Source organism: Misgurnus anguillicaudatus, chromosome 8, assembly GCF_027580225.2.
Source record: "Misgurnus anguillicaudatus chromosome 8, ASM2758022v2, whole genome shotgun sequence".
Taxonomy (NCBI): domain Eukaryota; kingdom Metazoa; phylum Chordata; class Actinopteri; order Cypriniformes; family Cobitidae; genus Misgurnus; species Misgurnus anguillicaudatus.
The window spans coordinates 4035066-4062487 of record NC_073344.2 but is presented as its reverse complement, the minus strand read 5'-3'; the positions used below and the strand labels follow the sequence as shown (position 1 = coordinate 4062487).

Below are 27422 nucleotides of genomic sequence, written 5' to 3'. Positions count from 1 at the left end.
TGTCTGGATATATACAAGGGTTTAGACTGGAGCCGTTTGGTTACAGCATATGAACTTCAGTGATGCAGTGCCAGGGAAGATCAGATCGGCATTTAGAAATAAAGAGAGTCCATTCAGCTCTTTCAGTAATGGTGGTGTAGTTTATTGTACTGGTAACAGATACATCCGTCTCATTTGGAATATGCACACTCCATCACATCACACTGTAACAGCAGCCTACATACATGTGTTCTCTCTTTTATTCCACAAGTAAGAGTTCGTTCAATCTGTAAATATCTCTATGATTTAAGTAAGGGATGAAATCGTCTTCCAAATTAACTGGTGCATTTAAAGAGCCACTAAAATGACCACAAAAAAGTTTATATATTTATTGTTGTGTTCTACCACAATACTGGTGTTTAAATTAAAGTTCAAAAAACTCATAATATAGATATTTGCAACATCTCTCTCTAAAACGCTTGATTGCAGGGCGTCTCTCCAAAGCCCCACCCCCACAAACGCCAAGTATACTCTGATTGGTCAGGGATTCTAAACGATTGTGATTGGTCAATCCTTGTAGCGTTCGAAATGTCTATTACCATATCGGGTTTCGGCTTCTAATGCGTGTACAGATAATCAAACACAATTTTTTCTGTAAACTGCCTCTAGTAGGCTATTGCATCGGTATTGCCTTGCAGTTTGAGCCTGAATCAGATTTAGAGAGTTTGCAGAAAGAAACAAATCTAACAGAAACTCCTTCCCAAGGACAAATCGAGCAGGATGCTTCACGATGCTAAATTTGTAACCAAATTACACTTCGGCTGTGTTGTGGCTGCAACAACTGGGTCACGAAAATTCAGACCTCTGTAATTTTTCCATATTCAGAAATAAAGGTAAACCCCTGAATAAATAATCAGTGTATTACAATTCTTCATTTAAGTGTCTGCATAGATATTTAGTGTCTGTAATGTAAAACCGCTTTATGTCACAGCGGGGCTTTTTAGACAGAGTGAGAGCACAGGAGCAGCAGTCTGATCGTGGCCACTTGTTGTCATTTTCGGTGAAGCTCTGCTGTGTAGCCTACTGAAGAGAACTGGACTAGTTGTCTATCACATAATAACCTGTTACTTTCGTTCACTGTGTTAAAGCATGACGGCAAACCTTGGTGCAGAATTGCTTCATAATAATAAACACAGTCGATGTCCAGACACCAAACATCTAAACAGCTAAAATAAAATATAATACACGCGTTCTCCGCAGCGCAGACCAAACTCTCTCGTGTAAACACACTACATTTATCTGAGTGTCGCGCATATGATTTAACACAACGTGCAGATAGTTTTGCGCCTACTGTTGTTGTACAACGTCAAGTTTATTATGAAAGTAGCCAAATACTTTCTTGCAAAAAAGGCGCAGTGAATACAAAATATGTTTTACTCTCTTTGAATAGACAATCTATCTATAAAGAAGTATGAATATATGTATAAACATGCCTGTTTGAAATATGGATCCAGAAAGATCGCTGTCTACCAATTCAGCACCATTCCCATGGACAGCAGCCGCTAACATCGTAAGTAAGAAAGGTTTTAAAGTCTTCACAGCATGCTATGTTTAATTAAAAACAACGTTATTAAGAAACACAGCACTGAGTATAAATGTATCAGGTGTTATGAGGTTTATAGAAGCTCCGTCTCCCTCCACTTATTACTCACACTTTTACCGCGGCACGCGGCTCTTGTCAAATGAGTTTGTAAGCGAGAACTGCTTCATTCGTTTTATACACCGAATAAAACAAATTGTTTATGCATTTGCTTGTCGATTTAGAGCTATACAGGTTTAAACAGCGGTTGAGTTTAGACATACAGCAGGCTACAGTACGCTAAAAGGCTTAATTTAACGTACACGCACAAGAGACGATCTATTTTACAGTCCTCTGAAGTTTACAATGTAACACACTACACTGCATGATTGTAACATTGTATAGTTTTGTATGATTTACTGAATTATCCAGACAACATGGCGCAAATACTCGTGAAAAATTCACATATAGGATGTCAGTTTATTTAATTATTTTTAACTATTTGTTATAATTTTAACAGCACTGCGATCGTACACAACTAATAACTATACACATAATAATGTATACTGGTTGTGAATGTGATCCTGAAGCACTACAAATTAGGAACAGATTAATCCTTTAGGGGCAAACGTAGCACAAATCCAGCCTTGACCTCTACATGTTTAAGGAAGCAGTGATTTCTCAAAAGGAGAAATATAGTTTCTGGTTACAGTGCGAATGAATTGCATTGCAACTGTTTATTGCATAAACTGTAACCACTATTTCACTTACTCTTCATACTGTACAATATTATTTTACCTTCACATAAAAAAACAGCTTCTTCCAGACATACTGAAATCAATAACTCCGCAATGCAAACAGACTTGGGCTATTTAACAAATCAGTTCTCTCTGACAACAGCAAGTGGGCGGGTATAACCAGCTAGTGGGCGGGCATTATTCAAATGCACACGTCCCTGTCATCAGGTCACGGAAATAACTGTAGAACTACATCTCAGGCGTTTACTGTAGTACATTAAAAATGCCTTCGGTTAAAGGGAATATCTTCCTTTAAATTGGACTGTGAGCTTTGTAACTCTGCACATCCCTTTTATGCTCAAAACTGCTACATTATACTGTAACTAGAGTTAAAAAGTTGAAATCCATGAAAGGGGCTCTTTAAGTTCATACAAAGGCAAACACATGCTTTTGATTACACAGACATATGCAATTGCTCAGTTCCAAAACCTAGCGAGCTGCCTATGAATGCAGCATTTTAAAGCTGCAATCCATAACTTTAGTTAAAAATAAACCAAAATGAGTTATCGAGCAAGTTAAATAAAATTTTGTGTATAAACCTATTACTTTACCTTACTTTTATTCGCAAAGATATGCTTATAATAATGATTTGCAAGTTGAGCTGTCTGTACAATTTTACATAAAATATCAGTTTGAAGTCATTTAATAGATAAATACGTAAAGTAACATGCAATTTTTAGACTTCAAATAGAAATGACAATATAAGAGGCAAAAGTTACAAAATGCAGCTTTAAGGTAGCAAAGGCCAGGAAACATAACTATTCTTAAAACTTTTTGATGCAGTTAGATGAGTCCGCTGTTTTAAGCCCCGCTCAGACCACCAGCGACTTTCTCGCTGTGTGTAAGCAGTGCTTAATACACCCGTTCTATCAAAGGAAATTCTCCCCGTCCAGGAAAAACAGCCAATCATCATTATCACTGTTTCTCTGTAAGTACTTTCCAACCATTGCAGTTTGGAATAAGAAACTAAAGTTATGGTACCGTCAATGTACTGTAACATATAACTGTAAGTCTAAAACGTTTAAGTAGATATTAGTCTTCAACAATTTAAATCAAAATCATTCTTGGTCTTGTACAACTAAAATAGATACCCAGAAATGTTGCAAATTGGTAGCAAAGTGCAGCGACTTTCCTTAAAGGGAATTTGAATAATATAGAGCATTTCAAAAGATGTAAACAACACTGGTCCAGAAGCACTTCCTGTTTCCATTTTTTAACACTAGATAAACGTTGGGATAAAATAAACCAACAGAACATATAAACCTGAATTAACTGAAGTTAAACAAACATCTTGAAGATAATGATATGTGTGAAATAAAAAAATAACTGTCACAAACTGTAACGGGAAGTGTTTCTGGACCAGCGTTGTTTACATCATTTGAAATGGTCTATATACGTATATTTAATTTAAAATCAAGAGAGTCAAACTCTCTCCAAATATCTAAAAACCCTGAACTCTAAACTGGCCATGACTTCCCAATAGCCATATGTAAGCAGTTTAAAGCAAGCAAACTATCCGCTTGTTAAGCCTGACTTCACACGCCACAACTCCTGCCTTAAGCAAACAACAAACTAGACTAATATACACTCACAGTGCAGTGTAAAACTATCGAAGTCAAAATCCTAACTTTTATCGCCATACCTGTACTAAATCCCTGATGGCCAGAAAGTAATTCATCTTTAATCAATTGTTAAAGTATTGTTGTCTGGGTTGTCATAAGCTTGAAGAATGTACTGTACACCGGCAAGTATATAAAAATATAGCTTAAAGGTGGAGTGTGTAAATTTTAGCGGCATCTAGTGGTGAGGTTGCGAAGTGCAACCAACGGCTTAGTCCACTGCTCACCTCTCGCATTTGAAACACATAGAGAAACTATGGTAGCCGCCACCGAACAAACATGTCATCATCAGAGACAACTTAGTAAAAAAAAGTTTGGTTTGTCCGTTAGGGCTTTTGTAGAAACATGGCGGCACAAAATGGCAACTCCATGTAAGGGGACCCTCAGTGTATGTAGATAAAAACGTCTCATTCTAAGGTAATAAACACATAACTGTTCATTATTAAAGGTCTTTATACATCTCTGATAATATCGTTTTGTATATTATGTTGGATTTCTGTCAAGAAATCCTTCTAAAAATTACACACTGCAGCTTTAAATGTGTGATATGCAGGGTTCCCACACCTTAGTTAACTTCAAAATCAAGGACCTTTCAAGGACTTTCCAGGTGCAAAACCCTTAAAATTCAAGGACTAAATGTGGGGACACATTTCAAGTGAGAGCAAGGTTACATTGTGTTACCTTTTAAGATACATTGTTATAGTTCCTTTCGAGGGAACTCGCGCTGCGTCACTGCGGTGACACTTTGGGGACGCCTCCAGGGGTAAGTGCATCTGAATGTGTATATTAAATTCAACAAATAGTGAGGCTTAACGACAAAGACAGGGTGACGCGGGAGCCAGGAATTATATCGCTATCTGAAATATTGCCAAAGACAGCGTTACAGGGACGCAGGAATTATGGCAAGGGAGACGCAGCGTCTCGTTCCCTTCTCAGGGAACAACAGTTACATAGGTAACCCCAGACGTTTTCATGTGTCAAACACAACTATGCAAAAAAGCATTTTGGTATGAATCAACTTTCAACATTTAAAGTGAACAGTTTAGCATGCATGCTTAAAAAGTCTAGAATTTTTATGATATTATCCTACACACACAGGGAATAATATTTTTTTGTCAGAAAACTTCTTGCATAAAATAGATTCAAGCACTTTCAATGACCTGTATCTATGTATTTATATTTTTAAAAACTTTCCCGGGCCTTGAATTTTTTTCCCCAGATTCACAAACTTTCAAGGACCCGTGGGAACCCTGGAATAAACAGTGGCTGTCTTATGAAACGAGCGGAAGCTTGGACCAGGAAACTATTATTTTCTTTACATCACGGACTGACAAAAATAGCATTTAGCTTAAAAATAAATTGTACATCAAGTAAGTTTAACATTAAATATTACATTCTGCTGTCTTGAAGCTTGTACTTTTGACAAACGCTAGTTAATTCTTTGCAGTTGCTCTACAGTGGCTCTCAGGTCCTCCACGACAATGTCCACATCTTCACGAGAGGTACTTCTGCCCATGCTGATCCTCAGAGCATTGGTAGCCACGTCATACGGAATCCCACAGCTCAGAAGAACATGGGAAGCTTGAGGAATTAATAGCAAATTACATCCTTTACTTGTCAAAGTAAAAATAAAAGGAAGATAAATTATTTCTTTAAGGAAATAGATTACATTAAAGCTCACGCTAAGAGTGACGCAACAAATTGAGGCAAATACTATTGGATAAAACTAATGTTAATAGCATGGGCCAACAATCCGTAATGCCTGTAGCATTGTTCTATCATCAAAGTTAACAGTTAACATATTTGATTAATTTAAATAAGTTGACATAAAAATATTATGCAGTTAAGTTAATGCCTTCACAGTTAATAGCTAATTTGACATTTGAAATCTGCACAAACCAGAATGAAACTCAAAAAAGCTGATTACAACAGTATGAGGCTCTGCAAGAGGGCAAAACATCTGTTATCAATTTAACTTCTTTTTGTGTGGGAAAAGTTGCACTTTTTCATTTATTAATCATTGAGTTTGCAGGGTTTTTCATTTCCCACTGCATGCTAATACAGTTTGTATAAGTGTTTTAAATTGATTACGTGAAGTGACTTTGGTACACTAACAAACCAGACTAGCTGGTTAGCTTGCTAACTATACTTGACTAAAATATGTTAAAAACACAAAAGAAATTCAATGTAACCATGTTTGGGCCCATAATGATAACAACCCCAAACAAGTGTACCATTTCTTTGTAAATACAGAAGACTTACTGATCTCCTCTGTCTGAGTGGCAGGCAGCACCAACGCTAGCCAATAACCTCCTGCATGCAGACAGCACTCTACGCCCTACGGCAAGGGGGAGAAAACTGATCAATTATTCACAGGAGCTCTTACATTTTACAAATCTACAGGGTCATGACCTGACCTACTTCTGACCAACACACGTGCAATATGTTAAGGAAAAACTTCACTAATGTCTTTATGGATAATTGTAGTATTTCACTTTAAATATAACAGACTTCATATAGAGTATAACAGTTAAATATAACACAATATGACCTGTGATCTGTATCTGTATAGCATATGTAGGTAAATTGTATACAGTGCCCAGTACACATAAACAAATAATTCAGGGTTTGCTCTGTTTAAAAAAGTGATTTAGTTAAAAGCAGTGAGAGATTTTCTCTCAATGCTGTTTGATTAACACGAGTGACATGAGCAAAATTAGGTAACTTCCCCTTTAAGACCACAGACCAGTTCTAATATACTGTTACACATGCGTTTTTTTCTTTTAGCTGTTTACTTTCTCTTAAGACCTAAATTGTCATGTTTATTAGGATACTTGCAAAAGCCGGGAATTTTTATGTGTATTTAAGGCTAACACAGCGGCAAAAATACTCACAAGCTCAATGAGAAGCGGATGAACAGCTTGCACGCTCCTCTGGGTCCTCTCACACAGAAACAGCGCGCGCGCATTATAAAATCACTTAATTTAAAACTGCGGTGCTTAAATACGTGTACAAATGTTAAGCATTTGTGACCACGCACACAGCAATGTGACGTGGGCGTAGTGCTGGGTGATAATTCGTTAACGATCATTTTATCGATATAATTTTCCTGATAAACGATAACGACAGTTCGATAAGTGATCAATGTTTAAGCACTGTGCGTAATGTTGCGCAAGCACTTCCGGATGCAGCACGCGCTCTTGGTTTACAATCACAAGCTGTGTCCCAATTCAGGGGCTGCGATCTTCTAAGCATGCGACCTTAAATATGAGCACTCGGTCTTTCAAGGTGCCAGCCTCAGAAGTCCGCGAAGAGAACTGAAATGAGACGGCCTAACCTTCGGACGACCCATAATTGGCGTCACCTGCTGCGCCTGTCAGCAGGACATAGCGGAAACATTTCTGACTTATTAAAATAAATATGAAATCAGAAAAATATGAATTTAGTTTAGAAAATATGACACGTTGATGTAGATTAAACTATTCAACGGTATATAAAATTAAATTAATCAACCTTAGAAATATATGCGTCATAAAAATAATATTAACACAAAACATAACTTGTAATACTAAAACAGTGACAAACTTTTTTTGATAAATACACACTTTTATTTAATGAAGGTTTAATTGTTTATTTTAGAATATCCAGCCGCCGTTGCAGGCGCGCAATGAATCTTGGGATATCCTCGACTGTTAAGGATCCATTCGTTCTATCCTTAACAGCGCAGAGAAATGAGGACGCATTTTGAGGCTTCATTCTAAGCATCCTTCGAATTGGGACGGCCTTGCCAGCCTGAAGTCGCGCTGCTGTGACGCAATCGGTCTTAAAATACGTCCTTAGAAGGTCGCAGCCCCTGAATTGGGACACAGCTACAGTGTCGATTAGACTTGAAGGATTGGAGTAAGATGAGGCAAGTTATTCATTTATTAGTAGAGCCCTAAGTACAGTATACTGTAATTTATTTCAGCGTCTGCCTTGCGCACACTTCCTCACAGCTTAAAAGCTAAATTCAGCCATTTGGAGGCTGTTTACAGCTACCTTTTGTCAGGATTTGGCACCCCCCTACACTTACAAATAACTTATGTTCAAACAAAACACAAGAGCAATTTTGTCTTTAATGTCCCAATACTTATGGAGTGCACCGTATAACAATCAAAGCTAGATATGAGTATTCAACTTACCCTGAAGTCCTCTTCCCAAAATGGATACATTGCATGTGTTGGGCAAAATGTCTGAGCTGGGAAAATGGCTGTTAAAATGAATCTTATCCTCTCCAAAGACTGCCTATAACATTAGAATAACATTAAAATATAATTCTAAACAAAAGGTTCACATTAGTGTACATAGAAATGTTCTGACTGACCACACAATTACTTACAATCAACTTCTGCTCCAGGTACAATCTGATATTCAAAAAATGGGCTTCATAGTCGGCTAGATTTTGGCTTACCAATTCTGCAGCCTTTCCCGAAAACACACACAAAGCAACAAAAAGTGAGTACAATAAATTACAATTAACACACAAACCACTGGTCAAACATTTAAGAAAGATTTTATTCATCCTTTCAAATATATAAAACTTTTATTATTTTACTATTTTAAAGTCTTTAAAACTGAAATCCACAAATTTTCATCTTGAAATGAAATTTGATATGAAGTATGAAATTAAAAATATGAAGAAAATTGAAGTATGGAAATTATATATTGACTAAAAATGAACAAATTAAAATGTATAAACAGATTCCACCCTTTCTCTCAACCAACTTTACAATGGGTTCCAACCCAAGATGTCTCTAAAACTGGGCGATTAAGGTTATGGTCACACTAGACGTTGAGCATGCAAATTTTTTTTAGAACTTGAGCTGGGAACGCTTCGTTTATCATCGCTTATCAACATAGAAAGGTCACGCTATGATGTACCGATTTTCTACTGGTCACATGTCTTCAAATGATAAAAATTCGCATATCGGAATTCATCAGACTTGAACTTTGGTATACAGCAAAATATCTTTGAACGAGCTTGCATTTCTGGTTTGATGCATTTGTATGCGTATAAATGGAAGTAAATAAAATAAAAGTGTAGTGTCACAGTCCCTTAATTTCTATTATAAAACGGGCAGTTCTGGTTCTTCATTCTGATTGGTTGAAACGCGTTCTAAGCCGTGATAAAATACCATGGAAAAACCAACGATTCAGACCGCATTACATAAGTATCACTGCGCACTGTTGCTGCATACTGATTTATAAAAAAATAAACACCACAGTCTTTAATCATATTTTTAATTTGTCTACAATTGCACAATTAATGGCGATATCCAGATAAATGTCAATAAATATTGTTGTGTCATCTCGTCAATAAAGAGAAAACGTTCCCTGAGGAGTTTCTACCTTAAATTCATATTTTAGCTATCCACTGGATGTCGATGTTAGCCAACTTAAACACTGACGCATTCACTCAACACTAAAAACACTGTGTATGTTCTGATCATGGCTCTGAATCTGATCTCTTACAAAAGGTATTTCACAAAAATGCAATATCTACGCTTTTAGCTGAAAATTTGAGAGGTGATAAGAGAACAAATGAATGTAGGATAAAACTGTTTTTTTTAAGCGGAGGGTCTGTTCTTCCATTTGATATTTTATTTTTATTTAAAGAAGATGATTTTTCTGTAAGGCAACTAAAACTGGGTGGCAACTTAAAAAAAAAAAACCGCTGACCGGGAAAGAGTTAAGCATGCTTCCAAGCATATTTGATCATCACTACAACAAGTTGCACGATGTAAATGTTAATGTATAAATTAGATGAATGTTGATTTATAAAATAAACACCAAAGTCTTAAATCATATTTTCATTGTGTCTTTGCTGTGCCTGTGTTGGTTGGGAATTGCGCTCTGTTTCAGCCACACTTGATTCCGAGGAACTACTTTGTTTGGCGGAAGAGTTATATTTGTACTAATTTAATTGCAACTTATTTGTGTTTTATTTAATGAAATCCTGCTATGCATGAAGTAACCATTTTATAAACGCAATAAGCCCCGCGAAGCAGTGGTGTTACAGTGCATTTTATAAAAGCTAAGAGCCTAACAATGCCCCTTAGCTGTTATAAAATGCACTGGTAACCCCCTGTTTCTGGGGCTTATTGCTTTATTTTATCCAACTATCTGGAACACATCACACATAAAAACTATTTTTGTAATTAACTACATACATAAGCATTTTTTTTTTGTCAGCAAAACCAATTTCAGGAATTTCAGCATAGGCTTTGCGATAATAAGAATCTTTTCAACACAATGTGTCAAACCATTTGAATGGTAGTGAACAAGATGCTTGTGGTATATTGATACTAACAGTAATATTATGGGTTTTACCTTTCCTAGGCCAGCTATCATTGCTGTGTTCTCAGTTCTAAGAAATAAAGACATAACAGTATTGATTTCAAAGTGAATAATACACTTGTTTTAATTCAGTTAAATAATTAATTACTTAAACATGAAACCATATACAATGAACCATATCATACCCTGGTCTGAAACTGCGCTCTTGTCCTCCTCCAAAAAGCAGAGGGTAAACTGGGGTTGGGCTTCCAGGATCCTTCACAAACAAAGCCCCGATTCGAGGGCCATAAAACTGAGAGGTACCATTAATTATCTCTTCATTTTCTTTGCTTAAAGTGAGATATTATATATCAACAGCATCTCTGGTTACTCACCTTGTGTCCTACGATAGTAAGGTAGTCTACTCCTAACTCGTGTGCATTCACTCGAATCTTTCCAATAGCCTGGGCTGCATCACTGTGCAAGAGGATTCTGGGAGCTGACGAAGACCTCTGTTTGTTTACTTCCTTTACCCTCTGACAAATGTCTTTAATTGGCTGTTGAAAAAGGATCTTTTAACCTGGGTGTTTATGCTAAATTACGGTTAAACAAACTGGTTGTTATTAAAGCTTAATTAAATAGGCCTTAACAATAACAGGATTGCTGTCTAGGCAACGTGCCTACCATAATGATGCCAGTCTCATTGTTGGCCAGCATAACTGATACCAAGCAGGTGGTGGGACGGATCGCTGCAATAATATCCTCTACCTCGACCCGTGCAGTCACCTTGGAAACAGGCACAAATGTGACATCTACAACAAGAATCCAATCAAGTCAAAATAATAAAAAACAAACAAAGAAGTAGTGAATTAGTATTCTTTATATGCATTTAAGAAAAATGTTTCTATGTAGAATATAGTTTTGGAAGGAAAGTCCAGTCCTGCTAACCTGCTTTGCCATCTTTTAACACTGCATGAAAAGAGGTGTATCCGTACTAGGAAACTCCTGTAAACACTACTGATTTTCGGAAGTATCTACTAGTTCCACTGAGGGTAAACTACTAATTCCACCAAGTTAGGAAACTCCCGTAATGATACCAATTCGGATGTATCTTGCTGAGGGGATATCACCGTGGAATATGCAGCCATTTGTTGCCATGGCAAGTAATCCCATTGAAGATTTTGGCAGGGGCCACTTTCACACCTACAGAGGTACTGGAATTTCACACCTTTGCACAATTCTAGTGTCCCCATTGGTGTTTAATCTCAACACTGATTGGTTGCTTTTAAAACCCCCTCCCAAAACTCTGACAACTATTGGGACACAACTTTGAAACTTTCCAGTTGAGATAATTTGATTGGTTACACTTTGTTTTAAGCCCAACCCAAGCCCTCATAGCTTAGTGACTTGATTGGTTATTTGCCTGCTATGCAGATAGACTACACCCCCCCACTATATACTACTATACATCCCCAAAACCCTTAAAAAAAAAAAAACTTGAGTTTGAAATGTTTATTTAATAAAAAAACTGAACAATCCACAATTGTCACAATCACAAAATAATATAATACACAAATATTAAAAGTTGCATACATAAACAATACCATTTAAACTCATAAATATACAGACAGAGAAAGCAATATTAGAGTAAAATAAAACAAAATAAAAGCAACAATGAAAACTACATTCAAAGCAGTACAATGTAATGTAGCAGTGGCTGCTCGTGACTGCTCATCCGAGGGTTGCAAATTCAAAATAAGTGTTCAGAGTGTCATGCGTGTTGCTTGTGTTTTTAAAATATGTGTTTGTTGCTTCATGTAAACCACGTGCATCACGTGTTTAGTCAAAACACGTGATGCACATACACGCACTCGACACACAGAACACATATTTTGAAATTGGGAACCACACAAATGACGGGCTATATACATGTTGTGACAAACTTCGCATTGAGTGCTCACAAAAAAAAGAAGTCACCAGCTGCCACTGTAATGTAGTAAATATCTAAATAATCTAAAGAAATTAGTCCTACACTGCAAAAAATGACTTTCTTACATAGTATTTTTGTCTTGTTTTCTGTAGAAATATTATTTAAATTAAAATGCCTTTTCTTGAGGAACAAAATGACCCAAGAAAATAAGTCTAGTTTTAGACCAAATAAATAATGTGTGTGTGTCTGTGTATTAAGTGAATTTGTGCCTAAAACAAGCAAAAATATCTGCCAATAGTGTGAGAAAAAAATCTTAAGTTTTCTTTTTTCTTAAAAACTTAATTAAAACACAATTTTCTCACCCCATTGTTAGATATTTTTTCTTGTTTAGGCACAAATTATCTTAAATTGTATATTTTTGTCTAAAAACTAGACATATTTTCTAAGGTAATTTTGCTCATCAAGAAAATACATCTTGATTTAAGAATTTTTAGTTTTTCTACTGAAAACAAGACAAAAAGTGTTAGAAAGTGATTTTTGCAGTGTAGAATCAATCACAGAGCTCTGTCTTGGAATTATTCAAACATTTCTCACTGTAACACTGTAATTTCTCACATTTAAGAAAACCGGTTGCATCAAACCATTCAAGTTTTAAAACACATAGATTTGAGTACTGTGAACTTAAACAAATTGAGTCACATGCAGTTAAGCACCTATACTTAAGTTCACACTACCTAAATATAAGTGCATAATTGCACAAGACTTAAGTTCACAGTACTCAAATGTATGCCCTTTTCAAAACCCAATGATTCAAGGCAACCAATTTCCCCAAATGGTTTGAGTTAAGTTAACTGTTAGGTTTTACATTGTAAAGCATATACTTGTCAGCAAAGGTAACGTTGATGCACCCTCATCTGGACAGACATCTCTTGGGAGCCCTTTGGAAATATAAAAGTACATATAAGTATTTGGCATAATACTATTACACATATACATATACAGATATACACACACATGACAAATCAAAATGATAAAGTTGTACATTTTAGAAAGTTTACATTAAACTATACAAAGATACAACAATATATGATCAAAGAACTTCATAATGTCCATCTTCATACTTGATATTCTGTGTTGATGTCCTCAGAGTCTCTGTGACGTTCTGCAGCTTCATTACAGTAGGCTACTTCAATATAGTTGTCTATCAAACACAGAATAAAAATAGAATCACATACATCATAACACATCTATTTACTATTTAACCTCTTTGATTTAATAATTTCATTATTAAACTTACATCATTTTGGCCAGATTGCAGTGACATCAATTTCTTCAGTGTCTGGATCAGTTTGATGTTTTAGCTTCCACTGTTACTTCATTATATTTCTCTGTCAAACACAGAATTAAAAATCAAAATCACATACATCATAACACATCTATTTACTATTTAACCTCTTTGATTTAATAATTTCATTATTAAACTTACATCATTTTGGCCAGATTGCAGTGACATCAATTTCTTCAGTGTCTGGATCAGTCTGATGTTTTAGCTTCCACTGTTACTTCATTATTTCTCTGTCAAACACAGAATTAAAAATCAAAATCACATACATCATAACACATCTGTTTACTATTTAACCTGTTTGGTTTTTAAAATTGAATGAATATACTTACATCATCTTTACCCAGAAACCTCTTCAGCGTCCACAAGTTGACCACAGTGTACATGACCTCTGTAAACACAAACATGGATAGACTTCATATTTAAAGAGATGAAGAACAGCAAACATATTACGTTAAAATATATTATGACTCCAAGCTTCTTTACAATTAGCATCTAGGTTCTCTCAAAGTGAAGCTGGCTTTGTTACAAATCAATATAAAGCTATTAAAACCGTCTTGAAAAATAAGCCGCATCTACCAGAACTAAAGCAATGAGCTTTTAAACAACAAAAGATCGTCTGTTTATCATTTAAAATAGCAGAGAGACACTTGCTAGCTGCTAACATTTCCAACACACAAGTTACTGTTGCTTTGTTTGTTTTAAGCAAAGAACTTCTCATCTTGGCTTCTTTAAAGTTTTGTTTTAAAAACTTAAACATCGAATTGCTTCTTTTAACAGCCCGGTTTGAATGTTACTTCGCGTATTTTTAACCTCATGTTTACCGCTGTGTACCATGTATACCCTTAATGTTTTACTGTTTGTGCTTTAAATTCAAACAGTTCTAGTATAAAGACAAAAACGAATCATAGTAAATAACATAATATGAACAAATAGGCAACCGATCAGCGCGATGCAGACAAACTAATTAAATCAAACTTACCTTACTGTTGATGCGCAAACAAACAAAGAAAGACTCCGAGAAGTCCAGGCTGTAACGGTTCGCGATTTTGAATTTTCCCGTCAAGCCCATAGGTCAAGCAGTCGCACCTGAAGAGTGGGGGCAGATGAGTGGGTGCAGGTGCATTCTGGGAAATGTAGTCCTTTTCTTTGGCGTTGTCACTGCTGTAGCATATGCTGCTGTAGATGTAAACTACGATTTCCAAGATGCATTGGATGCACTACAATCATTCCAGCCCAAGTTTGATTGATCCTCTGCTCGCACTTTATTATATACTTTTATATAATCCGCGTTTTCACGCTATGCATGGTTCTTTATACTTGGTCATTAATAAAAATATTTCTATAAAGTTTATAACGTTGACAAAACATGTTTAGTTGACAAACATGTTAACAGTTATTTTGAATGATGCTCAGATTTTCTTAAATATAAAATCTTTGATGAAATACAAAACTCTTTAAACATGCCTCAGGAATTATCTTTGGGTTTAGTGGATTAACTGCTCATCATTGGAAACATTGAACATATACCTAAATGAATTCTTACTTAAATATAAGTAAATACAAAACTAATGCTGAGTTAAGACATGTAACTTACTGAACTTACTTAATTACAACATGAACTCAAATTAATTCATTGTAAATGAATGCATTAACTAACAATGAAAAACATGTCATCTTAATGATGACTCTTAGTTTATGATAGTATATGCCTTAACTCAGCATTAGTTCATGTTAAAGTAAAAATACATGTATGTCTTTTATCACTGTGATATATGGACCCTTATTATATTATAAAGTCCCCATCTCATTTATTCAAATTGATTGATTGAAGACAAACATTATAATATGTGGACTGACTTTGTACAAGCATGCATTATCATATGCTAAACAGTTACCTCCTCAGATAAACTACACATTGATTGGTGCCCGAACATTTTCCTTACAAGGGCCAAACCTGACTGAGGGCTGTGGGCCAAAAGTAAATGTTGTTGTGTTATAATAAAATTAAAGTTGCTCTGATAACCCCTAATTTATAATTTTCTAATATTTTAAAAATAAATAAGCAAACATTACTCTGTTTATGCATAACTAATGCAGTTTTATTTTCCAAGGCTTTTTGTAAAAAAAATCATTTTGCCAATCAATTTAAAATATCCTTTTCTCTGTGTGCCACTGCCAAAACCTCTTCATTTTTAGCCTGTAGTACCCGAGTTCATTAAGTTTTGTGATGCATTTTATACACCTTCAAGTATGCATGAAACATAAAAAAATTCACTTTAATCCCTTGCATTTAATATTAATTTACATTTTTGTAATGTAAAAATACAACAAAAAAATGATACATTTTAGAAAATGTTTAATTAAAAATATGAACATCTGCGTCAATGACTTTTGTTCTTTTTCCTTATCTCATGTGGCATGATGGGCCAAATTAAAGATCTATTGTGGGCCAACTTTGGGCACCTCTGGATTAGAAGTACAGTAGCTGACAGGTATCTGCAGATATGTTTACCCGAGTTTGTCAGTCAGTATCACCCAACATGTTTTGCATTCATGTGAAAGACTGTCTTTTAGATTATGGACCTGTCTATTAATATTTTTGTTTCTATTTTAAAAGATTTAATGAAATGTTAGGGTAGAATTATAATAACAATAGAAACAGTGAACTTCAAATCATGAGACATCAGCAAAATCAAGCAGCTTTACATTTCACTGACTAATTTATCAACATTCTAGCTAGCAAAAATGTGTTACATGATGTCGTTTGAACGGCTTCTTTTAAACGATGTATGCAGCATTGAGAGAAACGTGCACAATATTCTGACCTAGGGCAGTTGGAGACATGTTTTCAAAGTGTTGGAAATAAATATTCTGAAATAACATTTGTTGCATTTCTCTTGAGTCAGAGACATAACTTTCACACATTAAAATTGTAATTGTGTCCATTGAATTTTAGTTATTTTGAATGATGCTAAGTTTCTTAAATAGACTAATTAAATTATATTAATAATAAACGTATTTAGAAAACAGTTTTTATGTACCACAATACTGTATGTGCTGTCTTAAAGAGACATGGTTAACCCCCCACCCCACCACACTCAGCTCTGAGAACAAAGAAGACACCTCTACCTGTGGGTCATTAACATATAAAAAGCCCTTCACACCTCACACCCACCTCTCCTCACAACCAGCTGTAAGGATTCCTGGAAACTTCCACCAGTTCCTATATACATCCACAAACGTAAAGTTTCTGGATGTTTCACAAGTTTACTTTGGTGTATTACCTTTCCAGGCACTCTGCCTCAAAAATCTGGCAAACCTAAAGTTTAGCAGGGATTTCCCATCCCGTATTTGTCCGTATACAGCTCTTTTCATGCAGTGTAACAAATGTTCAGCAGTGACTTTGATAGAGTCGTGCTCGACATTGGAAGTAATTATATGAGGGAGGTAGTCTCTGTCATTGAGCTGCTGGATGTGTGTGCTTTCCTCTGAAGAAGCCATGCTCTTTCTGAAATGCTCCACTGCTGTGTGAAACACCAAATTATTTGCCTGATGGTACATGAAAAAAAGACAAAAAAAAAAGAAAAATAGTAGAAATTTGCATCAAGGATGCAACACAACTCATAACTCCAGATCCATCTCCCACTTGACATCCAAAGGAAAAGTTTACAGTCAGCATAATGTATATCAACATTTGTCGAGCTCAGATGCAAAAGCTGCTAAAGCCACCTCCGTCAAAAATAGGATAATGATATACCCGAAGGTTCTCCAGACGTATTATACAGTACGTTTATTAAATAATTTCATTTTAAACCATATTCAGAAAAAGTTTGTTGACCTAATCTATTAAGAGTCTGGTAAAAAAATGCTAATTTACAAGAAAACATGTCAGACACATTTGCATCTGAGCTCTTCATTTTCTTATTTGCATTGCTGTTATCCAGAACTAATTACAAATGAGAAAGCATTTATCATATGTGATACTGTCTGAAAACTCGGCTTAAGTTGCATAATCGAATTATGAAATTTAGAGCGTTAAAGTAGTTATGACCATAAAAATGACAAAAATATGTGTGTTAGCCTTTAAAATACAATAGTCATTTTTTTAATAACATGAAAAATACTGAAATTAATAATTTTATAGACAATACGTTTTATCATTTCATACAAAAATCCTTGAACGTGGCTTGCTAAAACATTTACCGTAAGTAAATCGGACCATAATATCAAATCGGATGAATGACAATCAGGTCAGTGCCGGACAAGGATTTTCATTTCTGTGTGGAGATTTTTGATGTCAACACAGAAATTTCAGGAACAGCTTATCTGTTTTGTAACTTAACTTCTGACAACATAACCATGGCATTTTAAATACATTTAAAAACTGCTACATGTTGAAAACACTTCAGTTTTTGGATGTTGGTAAAAATAATTGTGAATCTGAATATGACACATGCATCACCTAGAAGCACGTGTTTACCACGAGGTACAGAAGATGACTGTATAAACAGCTTATATGATATCAATCTCGTGGATTTGCCCCAAATTCTGAAGGGGATTAGAGGATTACTTTGATAGAGGAGGACGATAATAATGAACAGGACTTAATCATGAATGAATCTGTTTTAGAATGTGCAGATCTCAAATTTACTCCAAATTATATTTTATACAGTGGCGTTGCAACAAAGGTCTTAACTGTCACCCTTACCTAAGTGTTTATACTAAGTATTTTACGGTAGTCTCTGCCAAAACACGGCAGCGGAGACACGGTTGCTATAGTTACAAAATCTCACAGCGGTAACAAATCAACGCACGCAGCTCAACAGACGGCGGATTTGTGTACAATGAAACATCGCAAATAACAGACTGTAAAGTGCCGCGTGTATAAAACCTCAAAGTAATTCAAACTGGAAACACTTTAGATTGACGGACGATCAAACCGCTATTCTCCTAATAAATGCGCATCCTTTTCTCTAGGGATTATTTCGATCGTTAGAAATGCGCGTTGGTACTTCATTTTCTTAAATAACCATAAAATCAGCCATCGCGTGTGACGTTAAGGGACCTGTTATAGTCCCTTAAGTTTTTAAGGGAAAATGTGACTTAAGGACTTTGTTGCAACGCATAGCAGAACTTAAGGTAATACTTGAGCATTTAAGGGTAAATACTTATTGACAGCCTTAAGGTTCACTTAAGGGTTTTTCTTGCAACCCATTTTTTATTAAGGGCAGCCTTAACCTTATATTTAAGGGATTTCTTAGCTTAAGGACTTTCATGCAACCGGGCACTGGGCTTTACTTTTTTAATTGCAGCCTTTATTCACACAATCTTAATCACTAAGTGCAAGTTGTCAGCCTTTTATTTTGCTGAAATAAATGCAATAACAAAATACTGAAACCATAAGTGATCAGAATGCCTACAATATACACAAATATCATTGCATATGCACATAGTCCTAGCTTGGGGTGACCCGAATAGTCGAAGATTGGATGCTTTGACAGGAGAAGCTTGATTCGACTACCAATCTAACAGTCGAATCGTCGCAGATGTGTTATAAAATGAGGATCATTTAATTTTGGCTGTATAAGGGGCCAGTCACACCAAAAGCGCTTTAAACTTTTTAAAAAAAGAGCAGTGCGACGCGGCTTTTCATATTGCTAAGCAACCACAGAGTCAGCTGTCTTGTCAATCAAATATTGAAGCGTGAGCGCTCTTTTGCTGTTAACTGTCATATTAGCAGGAACTTTAAAAAGAGGGCGCTTTCTCTGACCTTGTTTGAGGGTGAGAGGTGCACAAACACGCAGGAGGGAGTGAGCGAGTGGAGTCCGGTTCTTCAAAGCAACTGTAAACTTCCCTCACCACAACGTAAGGCCCGCCTCTCCCCTCAATCGATTGGACAATGGAAAGACACGAATGACGTCGGGCGCTTCTCCGCTCTCAGCGCTCCTTCAAAAACGCGTGCGCGGCAGGCGGCAAAAAACCGCAAGGCGCTCGGCGCGCGTAAACGCGCCCTGCCCATAGAATATCATTCAAAAAAGGCGCCTGCAACTGCCATAAACGCTTTTGGTGTGACTGGCCCCTTAGAGTGCACATTATCTGATTTCACATATAACAGCTTTCTCCCAATATAAAAATATACAGTCTATTATGATAATGCTAAGTTAATAATATGTGAAAAAGTAGCTTTCAATAAATATTTTTAAAGTCTCGGAATAAATCCTGTTACATGGCTACACGTCCATATGGGAAGCGGCTTTCAGAAACCATTCCAAAGTCTCTCTGTTTCTGTAGTTAATAAGACAAAACTGGCAATTCTGGCTATACTTTCATTATTTTAATAATTTCTTTGTTTTTATTTTATTTATATATTACTCCATGTTATCTGATTAAACTATTTGTGGCTTGTGTTTTATTCCCCTGCGCATTTAGGCATTTTGCACACATGTTCTGCACCTTACGTGATTCTGACTTCATTTTGTTTTTATTTTTTATTTACACTCTAAAAATGGCTGGGTTATTTTTGACCCATAATGGGTAAACATAAAAATTTACTTCACAGAACCGTAGTTCACCGAGAAGCTATAGGCAAAATCGCATAGATTATCGGAGTCGGTTTTCCTCGATTATGAACACGGTTTTGCCTAGCTTTTCTGTGAACTATGGCTCTGTGTAGTAAATGCAGCTCAATCTGAAAGCAGCTGATGGCGTTTTACTACTAATCAAGGAACCGGCTTTACTGATGAAACACGCATGAGAATCGCAGACGATTTTTTGCACAGCCCTACATGGACACACGCACTGTTTTTAAACACTCTCCGTGTTTCTAATAATTTCACTAGCTCGTGAATCTGTGAATCCCAATCAGAAGTATTTATCCCATCGAAGATCAGCGCTCTTGAATGTAAACTTAAGTGTACGACGTGTGGATGATTAAAATACACTTGTATTAAAACAATAAAAACAATAATTTTCTCTGGAGCGATCTGTTTACGTGTCTCTCCTTCCATTAAAAGGACACAAAAACACTGTTTGGAACTTCAGGTAAGCACTGCAGCTTTTACATTGGGACACTTGATAATTTATTTTAGCGTGACGTAACTATTAAAACACGTTGTGAGATATCCTTAAATGGAAAAACAATAGTATAATATAGCTGCAAGCAGCAATGGCGGGCCCTCGCACGTTTTTTTACCGCTACACGGTGCGTCCGAGAAAACGACGCATGGTGGCCAAGGGCCTCAAGTGGGTAAATATCAGTGGGCTATTTAATGTTGTTACTGACCCATTTGGAGACTGTAGGTAAAAGAAACGCCACATTTTAGACAAACGGGGGGCTAGTCAGCCACTAAATAGACACGCCTTTATCTGACCTTTTTGCCAACACTTAACAGTCGACAACTCTGATGTGTGTGCCAAATTTAAAGTTAATCCAATCACGCCAAGAGCCTTAAAAAAGCCTTTAAATAAAAGTAAAGTTTGACGCGTTGCCATGGGAACAGCGTTCAAGATGTCAAAAATTCCTTCGCAATTTAGCGTCTACAATGTCTCGGCATCATGTTGACCACTTTTGGTGTCAATCGCATGAAAATCCTAGAAGGAGTATTTAAAAGTTAACTGTATGCAACTGAAAGGCTTAAATATGCCTTTAAAATGAAAGTAAAGTTTGACAGGTTGCCATGGGAACAGCGTTTGAGATATCAAAAATCCCATCGCAATTTATCATCTACAATGTCTCGGCATCATGGTGACCACTTTTGGTGTCAATCATATGAAAATCCTAGAAGGAGTATTTAAAAGAACATTGCATGGAACTTTAAAAAAAATCCAGCTTTGTGACTGACACACTTCCTTGCGCCTGCTGGTGGCGCTATACCCGGGAGTCACAATAGGCACATCGATGCGATCGGAATCTTCAGATGAACAAACACCCCGCGTGTCATTACAATAAGACATTTTTTGCCTTAGATATTAGACACTTCCTGTTTCTCTGATTTCGCCACAACTTTGTCGGCTCGCCATGACAAAACCGTTTGAGATATCAAAAATCCCTTCGCAATTTAGCAAGTACAATGTCTCAGCTTCATGATCACCACGTTTGGTGTCAATCCCATTAATCCACTAGGAGGAGTATTTAAAAGTTCACCGCATGCATTTTTTAAACAATCCAAAATGGCCGACTTCCTGTTGGGCGGAGCTAATATGTTAGAGTACGAAAGTTGTTCGGGTCGATGAGTTCTATATGCGTACCAACTTTCGTACATGTGCGTACATGTTTGTCCGATCTGTGCACCAATGTTTTTTTTTTCATTACAGGGGGCGCTACAGAGCCCCCCTGCCACGCCCGTGTTCCAGCCTTTGGTTTTCTGCGATGACGGACGACTCTGACGTCTGTGCCAAATTTCAAGAGTTTTCGAGTATGTTAAGGCACTCAAAATTCCCAAAAGTGTTGAAAAAAATAATAAAAAAATATAGCTGCAAGCAGCAATGGCGGGCCCTCGCACGTTTTTTTACCGCTACACGGTGCGTCCGAGAAAACGATGCACGGTGGGCAAGGGCATCAAGTGGGTAAAATATTAGTGGGCTATTTAATGTTGTTTCTGAGCCATTTGGGGACTGTAGGTAAAAAAACAACCCCAGATTTTAGACAAACAGGGGCACTAGTGAGCCACTTAAGAGACACGCCTTTATCTGACCTTTTTGTGCACACTTAACAGCCGAAAACTCTGATGTGTGTGCCAAATTTAAAGTTCAACTAAGCACCCCAAGAGCCTTAAATATGCCTGAAATTAAAGTAAAGTTTGACGCGTTGCCATGGGAACAGCGTTCGAGATGTCAAAAATTCCTTCGCAATTTATCATCTACAATGTCTCGGCATCATGTTGACCACTTCTGTTGTCAATCGCATGAATCCCATACGAGGAGTATTTAAAGGTTCACAGCATGTAACTGTCAACCTTAAATATGTGTAAAAATGAAAGTAAAGTTTGATGCATTGCCATGGGAACAGCGTTCGAGATATCAAAAATCCCTTCGCAATTTATCATCTACAATGTCTCGGCATCATGTTGACCACTTCTCGTGTAAATCGCATGAAAATCCTAGAAGGAGTATTTAAAAGTTAACTGTATGCAACTGAAAGGCTTAAATATGCCTTTAAAATGAAAGTAAAGTTTGACGCATTGCCATGGGAACAGCGTTCGAGATATCAAAAATCCCTTCGCAATTTATCATCTACAATGTCTCGGCATCATCTTGACCACTTCTCGTGTCAATCGCATGAAAATCCTAGAAGGAGTATTTAAAAGAACATTGCATGGAACTTTCAAAAAAATCCAGCTTTGTGACTGACACACTTCCTGGCGCCTGCTGGTGGCGCTATACCCGAGACTCACAATAGGCACATCGATGCGATCGGAATCTTCAGACGAACAAACACCCCGCGTGTCATTACAATAAGACATTTTTTGCCTTAGATATTAGACACTTCCTGTTTCTCTGATTTCGCCACAACTTTGTCGGCTCGCCATGGCAGAACCGTTCGAGATATCAAAAATCCCTTCGCAATTTAGCAAGTCCAATGTCTCGACATCATGTTCACCACTTTTGGTGTCAATCGCATGCATCCTCTAGGAGGAGTATTCAAAAGTTCAACGCATGCATTTTTTAAACAATCCAAAATAGCTGACTTCCTGTTGGGCGGAGCTTAAATGTTAGAGGGCGAAAGTTGTTCGGGTCGATGAGATCTATATGCGTACCAACTCTCGTACATGTGCGTACATGTTTGCACGATCTGTGCATCAATGTTTTATTTTGCATTACAGGGGGCGCTACAGAGCCCCCGTGCCACGCCCGTGTTCCAGCCTTTGCCCGTTTGCAATGACGGACGACTCTGACGTCTGTGCCAAATTTCAAGAGTTTTCGAGTATGTTAAGGCACCCAAAATGCCCAAAAGTGTTAAAAAAAATAAAAATAAAAATAAAAAAAAAAATAATAAATTCGAGCAAAACCAATAGGGCTTCGCACCTTTCGGTGCAGGCCATTCTGGCCTGCTCCTCGGTGCTCGGGCCCTAAAAAAAAAATAAAAAAAATAATAAAAATAATAATCCGAGCAAAATCAATAGGGCTTCGCACCTTTCGGTGCAGGCCATTCTGGCCTGCTCCTCGGTGCTCGGGCCCTAATAAACGAAGAGTTTGGTTCCAAAACGCAATAAACGGCATTTAAAAAAAATGAATATTATATTAGGTCAGTATCATATTAGGTCAGTATTATAATAGGTCAATATTTAAAAATAAATTCTTAATTTTACAAAAAATACAATATCCGCCGTGTTATTCTGTCATCTTTTTTCCCAAAACGCAATAAACGCCACTCCCCCTTTTCTACAGAATGCAATAAATGCGCTCAACAAATTACAGCGCACCATTCCACGCATTGTAAACAAACAATGGCGGCGCGTTGAATACATGGAATTCTAGTTTTTTCTCATCTTGTACTTCATGATCAACAAACAAACAAAAACAAAATAATACTTTAATGGCATTGTTAAACCTGTGGTGGTTTCTGTGACGGGAAAAAAACGTAAGCCATCAACATCTAATAATTTACGTGAGAGGCACTCAGGAGACGGAAAATGCCGGTTGTTTGTTCCCCCGACAGCATCAAGCTTCTCTCGTGCTAACACATTGACCCCAGGGGATCTTATGAAAAACTTTCCATTATTTTACGCGAAGCCAACGAAAATCGAGCAGGACTAAAAAATTGTTTTTTTCATCTTGTCACTTTCTTGGTAAAGAAAACATGTTATTACCGAAATTAGTCAAAATGGATTTATTCCGTTTTGGAACCAAACTCTTCAAATATAGTTTTATTAACTTTTACCTCGCGCGAAACAATAACAACACAAAAGACACTAAATATGAATAAAAAACAAGTAATAGTTTCATGACACCAAATACTGTGGGAATCTCTGTCAGAGATGTAGCCCAGATAGGGCAGTGATCTGCGGGGTGAGCGATCTTTCTAAGCAAATGTTCAAATAGGCGCTATCTTTACAAATCGACTGCAGATTTGAATAGTAAACATTTATATATTCTCGACTGAACTAATCTTAAAACTACACTTTGTGACCAAGAAACGATAATATTAAGAAACGGCTATTCCGTCTATTGAGTTGTTATGAGATTCAAAACAGCCGAAAGTGTTACCTGTCATTCTGGCCTTCAAATCCGTGGTTGAAGAAAGTAGTTCCCAAACAAAGAGGCTTTTAAAATAACTCCGTTGTTGTTTTCTAGTTTTCTTTTTTCAAATGTGTGACGTCGAACTGTTGTATAAAAGCAAAATCGCTCTCGGAGTTGTGTGATATTGCTCTATATATCATCACAGGTGTGATTATGCCAGAGGCATGAGGCCACAGGCCAAAATATAAAGCAATATCACACTCCTACTTGAGCGATATTGATTAAATATACTGTATATTAACAAGATGATTATTCTCAGAATTGTATTATGTTTTGGACGTGTAGTCTGTGCATGCTTTTACATGCCAGCATAATTCAGAGATATATGGCATGAGAATTGTCCAGTAATTACTGGCTGCGCAAACCGGGTCAAGTTGATATTGATTGAACTTTTAAGTGTTGCATTAAAACATCTGGCCCGTGAGTAATGCGCGACTACAGTACTGTATGAGTATAGCTGAAAATTAATTCTTTGCTTCAAAGAGTGCAGCACATTGTAAAGGTTGATACAAGTCATGCGAAAAGTGCTTTAGGCCTGTGCAGTATTCTACTGAAATGGGACAGTAAAATATTTTCTAATTTACACAGTTACTTTCTTTACCTCAGTTCCTCCTGATGTAAATATAATGTCTGCTGCTTTCCCCCCGACCATTCTTGCAATGGTGTCTCTGGAATGGTAAATAGTGTCTTTGGCTTTAAGACCTATGATGGTTGAAAAACAACACTGAAATAAAGATATCGGTAGCACATGATTGGATTAAGTTTTCTTAAAAATGGAATTAACCTTAATTTCATTTTAAGGAAGCGTGATTCAACCATGTTGAATTAGTGTACATAATTGAATTACATACTGTAGATCCAATAACTTTTTAAAAATAATTCATTTTAACGAAACTTAATTAAATCATGTGCAACTGGTGTGTTTTTTTTCAGTGAATGTGAGAATTTATTAGGTCTGTGAGATCCATCATCTGTCTGCAGTTTGTCAATGAAAATACTGTACCTGGAAGGTAATTACTGCTGGGATTTCCCCACGCATCAGTTAAAGCTTCAGTAACGGCTCTGACCACCTCTGGATCCACTGGAGTCGTGGCATTGTAGTCCATATATATTCTGTACCAGAAAAGATAGTTTTTAGGAACTGTATTGCAGAGGATATTATTCATCCTCTTTACTGATTTTGTCTATGCATTACCTGTCTGACTGATCAGGGACAACACGGTGGTCCAAAGAAATATGATGATGATTCTGGTCAGACCCTGGATAAAGTGCAGAATTGCCCCTTACATTGTGATCCAGAATGACAGAGGGACCAGCCTTCTCAGCCATTACCTAATTACATTGATAAGTTAAAGAAATACATCTTCCTCGGTGCAATACAGAATACCAAACCTTACTGTGGTATTAAAAAAATACATTATTATTTAATGTCAATATGTACAACGTATGCTATGTCATATCATGTCATGGCTAAGACAAATTTATATTGCAGGCTCTGATGTTTTCATAGTCGTTCAAATAAACATCGCAAACTTAAACAACTAAATAATATAAATGACTTTTTAATACAGGATAATGCAATTACACAACCGATTTAAACTGTGATTGACACGTGTAATTTAGGACATGTGTTTACATTAGTAACTACGTTAGCGTGTTAGCTTACCCTTCAATCCCTTAAATTGCCTTTACAATCATTTTACAAGGGCAGCCAGAGATAATGTCGGGTAAACCTTTGAAATTATGCAAAATTAATTGACTGACCTTGTGTACTCTTTAGCGTCTTGTCAATGATTCACAGTTACACTTCAAAGTGATAATGCGACACACGCTTTATTTTGAAACAGGAAAAGCAGAGTAATAAATCCCTCCTCTTTTACTGACGTATATCTGCTTGGTACGTTGATGGAGCGTCCAGTCATGTTCCCTACGTAATATTCATTAGCCACGCTGTCAAGACAGTAGGATTTGCTAAGGGGGACACCGCCCACTGCATTTAACCAATCTGTTGGTTGCACTTATTTATTATTAATGAGCTAAGCTTTTATCGTAGTAGGATAAGTACATTCTTGATTCGGAGCTTTTATTTTTTTATTTTTTTATTTTTTATTTTTTTTATTGAATTTCAAGCATCTTAACAAACCAAAATAGGCTTACATAAACACAACTGTAAGTTCTCACAGACTGAGAAATTCATATAATTCATATTATAACAATAGAAATAAGTCTCCATACAGACAATAATTCAAATAAAATAACAAAAAATAAAATAAATATACATGCAACCAAAAGCAATGAAGGGGATTAAACAAAGTCATACTTATTAAACAAAACCCGTAATTTCTCGGCCTTTTCACATCTCATAACTTTCAGGACCTTTGTAAACATGTCAAGCTCCTTTTTAAAAACATGAAACTGGGGTGCTGTTTTCAGAACTTTACATTTGTGAATAAAGAATTTTAGTATGATAAGTAAAGATTCGGAGCTTTTAGAACAAGTGGTCACAGAGAAAAAAGCGCACAGACATTTGATTATTAAGCAGGATTTTATAAAAATAATGCAAATTCAATAACTGCAATAAACAAGATATAACATCTTTGAGGGTCAACTATTACCATGT

At 36.5% G+C, this 27422-nt stretch overlaps 1 protein-coding gene and 1 long non-coding RNA gene across 5 annotated transcripts; both read right to left on the bottom strand.

Annotated features, from left to right (window-relative positions):
• Nucleotides 1-120: 120 nt before the first annotated feature.
• On the bottom strand, nucleotides 121-26710 carry scly (selenocysteine lyase). The gene is made up of 14 exons (XM_073870147.1): nucleotides 26567-26710; nucleotides 25998-26134; nucleotides 25806-25915; nucleotides 25404-25504; nucleotides 16942-17113; nucleotides 11238-11249; nucleotides 10974-11101; nucleotides 10685-10846; nucleotides 10496-10602; nucleotides 10344-10380; nucleotides 8353-8436; nucleotides 8156-8258; nucleotides 6240-6312; nucleotides 121-5560 (listed from the first exon to the last, which is right to left on the bottom strand). Exons 2-14 carry the CDS (start codon nucleotides 26129-26131, stop codon nucleotides 5404-5406), a joined length of 1380 nt encoding a protein of 459 aa, XP_073726248.1. The 5' UTR covers nucleotides 26132-26134; nucleotides 26567-26710; the 3' UTR covers nucleotides 121-5403.
• LOC129437164 (uncharacterized) lies at nucleotides 11787-14860 on the bottom strand. 4 transcript variants are annotated; one of them, XR_012370701.1, is made up of 6 exons: nucleotides 14544-14860; nucleotides 13905-13952; nucleotides 13706-13794; nucleotides 13517-13607; nucleotides 13341-13420; nucleotides 11787-13157 (listed from the first exon to the last, which is right to left on the bottom strand). It is a non-coding gene; the product is annotated as an uncharacterized lncRNA (long non-coding RNA). The 4 variants fall into 4 exon arrangements; XR_012370699.1 differs by having other exon boundaries at nucleotides 13894-13952; nucleotides 14544-14859; XR_012370698.1 differs by lacking the exon at nucleotides 14544-14860 and having other exon boundaries at nucleotides 13894-14537.
• Nucleotides 26711-27422: the final 712 nt, after the last annotated feature.